Below are 9,129 nucleotides of genomic sequence, written 5' to 3'. Positions count from 1 at the left end.
ATAAAGTAGGACAAACACTCCTCGGCTACTGGCCGAGGAGGTGGAAGCCGATGGTCGGTCAACAAAGTTTTGTACAATGCGGATCCGAGCATTAATGACGTAAAGTACTTGGATACATAGAGTCATTACACATAATTTGTGATTTTACTATGGATATTGATCCTTAATTCGGCCACCCGTGCCCGCATTAAGGCTCGGGGGCTACTGGGCTTCGGGCTTATTATTTACAAATATTAAAGGGGAACATCGATCCCCTGATCTGGTGTTGCCACCCGACCAGTGTCTCGGGGGCTACTGCATTGCTTGTCCAATGCAGAAAATTTTATTGCAATATAGTTTTCGAGGAGATTTTGATCCTCAGGTTGGTCGGCCGCACCCAACCCGAGTCTCGAGGACTGAGCACGCCACTTTTAGTGTCCCGAAGTATTCTGCTGAGCTAGGACTTGATCCTCAGGCCGATTTTGCAAATCAACCTGAGTCTCAGCGGCTACTGGGATCAGCGGTCTTACGTCATCCTTCATGTGCATCTCGGGTTTTAGACCGATACAAACCTTGAGGGCTACTGGCTATATATCTTGGCAGAGAATAAAGTGCACCAATAAAAAATATTGACAAAAAATCGGCCCATAGTCGGGGTGGTGCACCACCTCGGAAGCAGTCCGGCATAAAGCTCAGGTGCTAGTGGCTGGCTCCATAGAGGGCATTTCCGGCATTAAGCTCGGCTAAACTCCTTCAACTTTTTTGAACCAAGGTGATATGACACCTCGGATATAGTCCGGCGTTGGAGCTTGGACACAGTCCGGCGTTGGATCTCGGATACATTCCGGCGTTGGAGCTCGGAAAGCAGTCCGGCGTTGGTGCTCGGCTGCAAAAGAGACCTCTAATGCAGTCCAGCGTTGGAGCTTGGATGCAAGAGGACACTGCCTCCCGGGAACAACTTCAAACCCGAGGTGTGGCATAAAAATAACAAGGCATTGATAAAGGCCGGAAACTTAAAGGGGCTCCTCAGATACTCGACGTGTAAACCCGTCGAATGCATTTCGGCGATCCTCAACATCGAAGATAAAGAAGATTTGTTGAACCAGTTTTCAAGACCGACGAATGAAGATGAAGAACAGTTCGGAAGAATCGAGGAGCGTCCCTAACTTGAAGACCGGTTCAGGGGGCTACTGACGGTGTCCTGGACTAGGGGGTACTCAACACGTCATCTCCCGATCTGATAGATTGGGCCGAGGACCCCCGTGGCCGTATACTCATGGGCCAGTTCGGACAGCTGCCGCATACAAGGAAGATTCCACAAGACTTGGCGATCAAGAAAAGGACTTCTCCCCACCAGCGTATTCGGCTAGGACTCTTGTTAACCTAGGCCTCTGGTGCATTATATAAACCAGGGCCAGGCTAGTCGATAGATCATATATACAAACAATCATACCATAGGCTAGCTTCTAGGGTTTAGCCTCTCTGATCTCGTGGTAGATCTACTCTTGTACTACCCATATCATCAATATTAATCAAGCAGGACGTAGGGTTTTACCTCCATCAAGAGGGCCCGAACCTGGGTAAAACATCATGTCCCCTGCCTCCTGTTACCATCGATCCTAGACGCACAGTTCGGGACCCCCTACCCGAGGTCCGCCGGTTTTGACACCGCAACCTACCATAATCTCTCCGTTTGTTCTGCGCTATTAGTGACTTTGGAGTGACTCTTTGTTGCATGTTGAGGGATAGTTATGTGTCCAAGTATGTTATTATTGTTGAGAGGACTTGCACTAGTGAAAGTATGAACCCTAGGACTTGTTTCAACGCATTGCAATACCGTTTGTGCTCACTTTTATCATTAGTTACCTTGCTGTTTTTATATTTTCAGATTACAAAAACTATTATCTACTATCCATATACCACTTGTATCACCATCTCTTCGCCGAACTAGTACACCTATACAATTTACCATTGTATTGGGTGTGTTGGGGACACAAGAGACTCTTTGTTATTTGGTTGCAGGGTTGCTTGAGAGAGACCATCTTCATCCTATGCCTCCCACAGATTGATAAGCCTTAGGTCATCCACTTGAGGGAAATTTGCTATTGTCCTACAAACCTCTACACTTGGAGGCCCAACAACATCTACAAGAAGAAGGTTGTGTTGTAGACATCATAGACAAGGTTGCTTCTTCATGGGCCCTTCGTGGGTGGAGCCCTCTGTGAACTCGCGCAACTGTTACCCTTCATGGATTGAAGTCTCCATCAACGTGGACGTACGATAGAACCACCTACCGGAACCACGGCAAAAATCTCTGTGTCTACATTCTGTTTGCCTTCTCTAAACCCTTCCCTTTACCTTCATATGCAATATTTTACTTTCCGCTGCTAAACTCTTAGAATTGCATGTGTAGGTTGATTGCTTGACTTGTGCTAAATTGCTAAAATCCACCAACACTTAAAATTGGGAAAGAGTTAGATTTTTATTTGGTCAAGTAGTCTAATGACCCCCCCTCTAGACCTTGATACGTCTTCAACGTATCTATAATTTTTGATTGTTCCATGCTATTATATTATCTGTTTTGGATGTTTACGGGCTTTATTATACACTTTTATATTATTTTTGGGACTAACCTATTAACCCAGAGCCCAGTGCCAGTTTCTGTTTTTTCCTTGTTTTAGAGTATCGCAGAAAAGGAAAATCAAATGGAGTCCAATTGACCTGAAACTTCACGGAACTCATTTTTGGACCAGAAGAAGCCCACGGAGTACCGGAGGTGGGCCAGAAGAGTCCCGAGGCCATCACGAGGGTGGGGGCGCGCCCTAGCCCCCTGGGCACGCCCCCTGCCTCGTGGCCGCCTCGTGGCCCCCCTGACCGACTTCTTTCGCCTATGTATATCAACATACCCTAAAAACTTTGGGGAGCAGAATAGATCGGGAGTTCCGCCGCCAGAAGCCTCTATAGCCACCGAAAACCAATCTAGACCCGTTCCGGCACCCTGCCGGAGGGGGAATCGCTCTACGGTGGCCATCTTCATCATCCCGGCGCTCTCCATGACGAGGAGGGAGTAGTCCACCCTCGGGGCTGAGGGTATGTACCAGTAGCTATGTGTTTGATCTCTCTCTCTTTCTCTCTCTCTCTCTCGTGTTCTTGAGGTGATACGATCTTGATGTATCGCGAGCTTTGCTATTATAGTTGGATCTTATGATGTTTCTCCCCCTCTACTCTCTTGTAATGGATTGGGTTTTCCCTTTGAAGTTATCTTATCGGATTGAGTCTTTAAGGATTTGAGAACACTTGATGTATGTCTTGCATGTGCTTATCTGTGGTGACAATGGGATATCATGTGATCCACTTGATGTATGTTTTGGTGATCAACTTGCGAGTTCTGTGACCTCGTGAAATTATGCATAGGGGTTGGCACATGTTTTCGTCTTGACTCTCCGGTAGAAACTTTGGGGCACTCTTTGAAGTTCTTTGTGTTGGTTGAATAGATGAATCTGAGATTGTGTGATGCATATCGTATAATCATACCCACGGATACTTGAGGTGACATTGGAGTATCTAGGTGACATTAGGGTTTTGGTTGATTTGTGTCTTAAGGTGTTATTCTAGTACAAACTCTATGATAGATTGAACGGAAAGAATAGCTTCGTGTTATTTTACTACGGACTCTTGAATAGATCGATCAGAAAGTGTCGTGGAATTGTCACGGCAGATGTCCTAGTCTGAGGACTTAGTCGTGAGGCCAACACATATATGCGGTAGCTTGAAGGGGTTGGTCGGAATCGAGAGATGCACGGCGGATCAACACACAAGACAAGGATTTAGACAGCTTCAGGCCCTGGGAAACATCATCCGGTAATAGTCCTACATGTTGTTTGTGGCTAGGTCTCATTATATTCACGAGTGAGTCGCCGTAAACCGGCTCCCCTTTAGTTGTGTCTAGCCTTAACGTTTATTTCCTGTCCCTCTTGGGGTGCCCTGCCCCTAGGGCTATTACCGGATGATGTTTCCCGGGGCCCGAAGCTGTTTAAATCCTTGTCTTCTGTGTTGATCCGCCGTGCATCTCTCGATTCCGACCAACCCCTTCAAGCTACCGCATAGATGCGTTGACCTCATGACTAAGTCCTCACACTAGGACATCTGCCATGATAATTTCATGATAGTTGGCGCCTACCGTGGGGCTCGCGCACGGTGGTGTTGAGTTCTTGGAGGGATTTCTCCCAGGGATCGAGGAGTTCATAATTTTCCAGATGAGGAAGAGACGGTCGGAGAGGATCTACATCAACTTCGAGTTCATCGATTCTGATTCATAGTTTATGAGATTTAAGGTTCAAGAAAATCGAGGTTGCGATATGTTAGCTGCTGCAAGTCGCTAAGTCAACAGGAGCCATCAACCTAAAACTAGATTGATTTCCCTTTGCGTAAACTAAGTCATCACCAAGACCACTTTGGACACCCTACAAGTCTAGAGGCCATCAATCGAAGCTACTGTTTACTCCAGGAGGAGATCAAAGACATGCCAAATACTCCCGTCAAGATCAATCGAGTAGTACTACTATTCATTGGGAAGTGATGCTGGCGTTCGGATCCGCACGCGCGCAGCCAAAACGTAAAGGTCAAACCTCAACACGACTCGGACGGTTTGTTCAAATCAGCCACGACCTGGACAAGGACCTAAGCATAAACACGGACTCGGACAAAGCTGCAACGCCAACCTCGCCTTGAGCTGCCATACGCTGCGTCAGGATAAGACTGTGCTAGAGGAGACTTGGCATCCACTCCCACGTGAAGCTAAGGAGGAATAAAAAAAGGGTCACGTGATGAAGGATCCAATCCGGATTGACAGATAGCAATTCTAATAGTCAAAAGATCAACCAAGGAATCAAACGGCCACACGGATGCCAAGGTTAATGATGAAGTTTTTTCAAAGTTAATAGTGAAGTTTTTTCCTCTTCTCCACAGCGAGCCATTGCTCTGAGCAGCCGTTTTCAGACCGGCCAGGCCTCAGTTGAGCCGCCGTGGCCAGTCTCCATTAAGACCCGCCGTGAGCCTGCCTTCACTGCCATTTTGGTTCAATGCACCCACCTGGGTTGACCCGTCTGCCTTCGTCACCTCTGCAGCGTGGTTTGTTTTTGTTAGGAATAGAATTAGAGCACTTGATTATTTACTAATTATCAAGTCCTAATTAAGGAACCGACTATGTATTCTCCAACTGCTAGAAGCAGTTGTACTTCCTCTCTCATGTTAGCAACTGCTTAGTGCAGTTACTGTTATGACTCATGCATTAGCAACCGATGCTTGAGGTTAGAAATACTCTCACAAATTTGTAACCGCTCCCTGTATATATAGTGCCCAATCAATGAGAATCATTCACTTCTGGAAAATCACTTTTTCACTTTACATGTTATCAGTACTCGCTCTGCCAAGAGCGACAAAGAGCCATCACAGGAAAGGTAAGAATGGCAGGGAGGGACCTGTCATTGCTTGCTTTCGCCATTGCACGCTTCCTCCAGAGAGAGAACCGTCGCTGTCCACGCACCCATCGCCACCGTGCTGCAAGTCGCCGTCGCCGTCAGGGACTTGGCGCAAGGAGTGGCCCTCGCCGCCGCTTTTTCGCCTGGAACCACCGCCAGGGGTACGCACGCCAAGGCAACCGCCCGCTCCGTGGGCGAGCACCAACGGTGCACCAGGCTGGACCCTCGGCTCCGACCACCGCTGCAAACCATGTTGGGCCTTCGGCTCCGGCTCCGGCCGTCGCCGACGACTACATCGTACCAACGACTCCGTCGCCATCTGTCTTGACCATCCCTCCGATGGATTGGCTCCTTGGAGGTCCATCGGCGCCATTCCTCGGAGAAGAAGAGATGTTCCCTTGCGAACTCGCGCCACCGCCTCTACCCCCGTACTGCGTACGGCACGGGTTCGAATCATGCCCAAAGCGTACGGGCGCACCACCGCGGAAGCCGTCTCCGACGCCATCAAACGAACTGTCGGAGCACTTCATCCCTCCTGGATACGGCCCCGTCCCGGATCTCCCATCCCCGACGCCGGCGGCAGCGGGAACTGGCGGCTACCCTTCCATCCCCAACTTGAACATCAAGATCAAGGTTGAAGAAGAGGAGATAGAGGACCAGGGCTCGTCGTCGACGCCACCACGTTCATCACCGGCGACACCACCTCCTCCTCCGGCACCGCCTCTTCCTCCGACGCCTCCGCCGGAAGCCCGCCGGATCCTGCGCCAATTCGCCGCGGCCATGGCGCAGAACCGCGCAACCCTTCATGGCGCGTGGTCACCGGATGCCCTTGGCCTCACCGGCGCCCCTGGGGCGAGCAGCAGCGGAGCAGGCCATGCTGCGAAGCGGGGCCCAGCTCGCTTCCATTGAAGACGGTGAGACGGGGCAGGGAGAGCTGACGAGCAGCGGTGCTGAGTCCAGGTACGAACAGAGAAGGGGAATTGGAAGTGGCGGAGACGTAGGGAAACTAGCGATCCTGCTCTCCTTATCCTCTCTCTGTCGGTGCATGGGCCAGGCCAACTCTCCCCGCTCCTCACCTAATCAGGCCTACAGGCCAATAACTCCAATAAATGGTTGCTGGTGTTGTGGCATTTTCAACGGAGAATAGCCATAGTATTTGTATATTGCATAGCAGCCGGTTCTATTTATTTGAGAGTGCTATTTTATTGTACTAAGAACCTTTGTTTATTATATTCAATTTGTACTGTATTGTAAGTTTGGATATCTAGACCATGTATTATCTAAATAAAGTCTCAGACTACGTGTACATATTCTACATGATTGCTTCAGCATTTCCTTTTAGAATATGTAGTTCATAAGTACAACAATTTTTATTTACAAATTCATATTTCGGGATCACAGGGTAGATGAGGCATCTACTGCACTTTGCAGATTATCCTCATTGCTGAAAGATCTACGTTTCGCCTCTTTTGTTCTGGCGAAATGACTATCTTCGAGTGCTCTCCCAAATATGCAAATTGATGTGATTACCTCGAATATTATACTTGCAAAAGACAAGGTAACTGTGTGATCTACTGCATCAAATTGCAGACTATCCACTCTTACTGTGAGGTCTACATCTAGTCATTTGATAGATGACTACCTTCAAAGTGTTTTTGTAAAATTTAGTATGGCACAAGGTAATGGATATATGAACATCTACTGGTCAAAACCAGATTATGTTCTCCATTGCTGCAAGATCTACACCACAACGGTGACTATCTTCAAAGTGTCATTTACATAAAATGAGGTCTACACATATAAGTATAAAGCATTAGCTATACTTCAGAACTTTGTTCTTTTGAAGCATTTGTTGTTATTTAAATTTTACTCTCATAGTAAAACTAATTTATGCCTGATCACAACATGTAGGAAAATGGCTGGCGTCATGAATAGAGAATTTCATGAACTTGAGCTAGATGGTAGTAATTATTTATCATGGGCTATGGATACCAAGATAGCATTAGAATGTCGTAAACTTGGTTCCACAATTATCACACCTGTTGAAGGCGCTGCGGAAATACCGCAAGCAGTTAAATATGGAGCATTAAGTTTTATGAGGCATCACCTCCATCCTGATTTAAAAACAGAATATTTAATGGAGGAGGATCCACTTGCTTTATGGAACTCTCTCAAGGAGAGATATGACCAACAAAGAGCAGTTATGCTACCAGAAGCCCAAAGAGAATGGTCCCTCATAAGGTTCCAAGATTTCAAATCCGTGGTAGCATACAACTCTGCAGTTCACAAGGTTAATTCTAAACTAAGATTTTGCAACCAAGCAATTTCAGAAGAAGATCTCATTGAGAAGACCTTGTGCACTTTCCACCCCTCGATGAGAGTACTACAACAGCAGTACCGTCAACAAAAATACAAAAAGTATTCTGAGCTCATATACACTTTACTTCAGGTTGAGAAACATGATGAACTTCTCATGAAGAATCATCAGGCACGCCCAACGGGCTCCATGCCACTCCCTGAAGCACATGCTAACACTCAGTCTACTAAAAAGTATGGGGGGAATAAAAAGAATTTCAAGAAATTCAATGGAAAGTGGAAAAGGAACAACAAGCAGAAAACATTTGGTCAATCTAAAGGTAAAGGTCATTTTAAGAAAGATGACCAAAACACCAAATCCGAGATTTGTCAAAGGTGTGGATGTACTAACCATCGTACTAGCAAATGCCGAACTCCTAAGCATCTAGCGAATTTATATCTCAAATCCACTGGGAAAGGCAAACAAGTTCATGGAAAAGCAGAAGCTCACTTCAACGCTTTACAACAAGAAGAGAACCTTGAAGCTAGCACTTCTCAAAGCGCTCCTAAGGAAACAAGGAAGAAGGATGAAGATCTTCTTGATGTCGACAACATGATGGTGGAATACACCCAAGACGCATACGAAGATCTCATATAATCTCCACATCACTCATTTGATGTTATCAGCTATTTTATTGTAATAATGGAAGTTATAATTTGTATAACTCTAAGTAGAATAAAGTCCTACAGACCAATCATCTTATGTAATTCAGACATAATGTCATATTTATATGTGTAACTGTAATAGGAATACTTTATATGTATTTATATGTGAGTAATGAATAAAATTTCATCCTAAAATATTCTCTTACTCTATATAGATCTTACGGGAAGATAATCCAATGGAACAAGAACTATGTTTGGCGGACAGTTGTACCACTAACACAATATTAAGGGAAATAAAATATTTCCAAACTCTAACTAAGAGATAAGGGAATATTATGACCATTGCCAGTCGTGATGCGTCAATTATTGGTTCAAGACGAGCCACACTCGTTCTGCCTATGGGTACTACCATTGTAATTGAGGATGCACTCTTGTATCCTGAATCTACTCGCACCCTTCTAAGTTTCAAAGACATTCAATCAAATAATTTCCATATGGAAACTATCTCTGAAAATAATACTGAATATTTGCTTTTAACAAAGAGCAATGGGTCTGAGAAACAAATTCTTGAGAAATTCCCCTCACTTTCATCTGGATTATATTACAGTTATATAAAACCCGTACCACATGTTGCGTACAAAATAATTTTTCAAGACCTTGATAAATTCAAGACTTGGCATGATCGCCTAGGTCATCCTGGCATAGGGAT

At 45.9% G+C, this 9,129-nt stretch overlaps 2 protein-coding genes across 2 annotated transcripts; one reads left to right on the top strand and one right to left on the bottom strand.

Moving 5' to 3' along the window:
• Positions 1–4,989: 4,989 nt before the first annotated feature.
• On the bottom strand, positions 4,990–5,832 carry LOC147991111 (uncharacterized). Its single transcript, XM_087536663.1, has 2 exons — positions 5,460–5,832; positions 4,990–5,099 (listed from the first exon to the last, which is right to left on the bottom strand). Exons 1-2 carry the CDS (start codon positions 5,830–5,832, stop codon positions 4,990–4,992), a joined length of 483 nt encoding a protein of 160 aa, XP_087392789.1.
• Positions 5,833–7,374: 1,542 nt separating this feature from the next.
• Positions 7,375–8,412, top strand: LOC147991110 (uncharacterized). Its single transcript, XM_087538527.1, has one exon. The coding sequence runs from the start codon at positions 7,375–7,377 to the stop codon at positions 8,410–8,412; it is 1,038 nt and encodes a 345-aa protein (XP_087394653.1).
• The last annotated feature ends 717 nt before the right edge of the window (positions 8,413–9,129 follow it).

Source organism: Triticum urartu, chromosome 1A (genome assembly GCF_056163025.1).
Source record: "Triticum urartu cultivar PI428250 chromosome 1A, HENAU_Tu73, whole genome shotgun sequence".
Taxonomy (NCBI): Eukaryota; Viridiplantae; Streptophyta; class Magnoliopsida; order Poales; family Poaceae; genus Triticum; species Triticum urartu.
This window is presented reverse-complemented; position numbering and strand designations above follow the sequence as displayed.

Coding starts and splice junctions, on each gene's coding strand:
- LOC147991111 (XM_087536663.1), bottom strand. CDS start 5,832: ATGGCGCCGATGGACCTCCAAGGAGCCAATCCATCGGAGGGATGGTCA. Junction 5,100..5,459: donor GCGAAAGCAAGCAATGACAG/GTCCCTCCCTGC, acceptor ACCACGCTGCAG/AGGTGACGAAGGCAGACGGG.
- LOC147991110 (XM_087538527.1), top strand. CDS start 7,375: ATGGCTGGCGTCATGAATAGAGAATTTCATGAACTTGAGCTAGATGGT.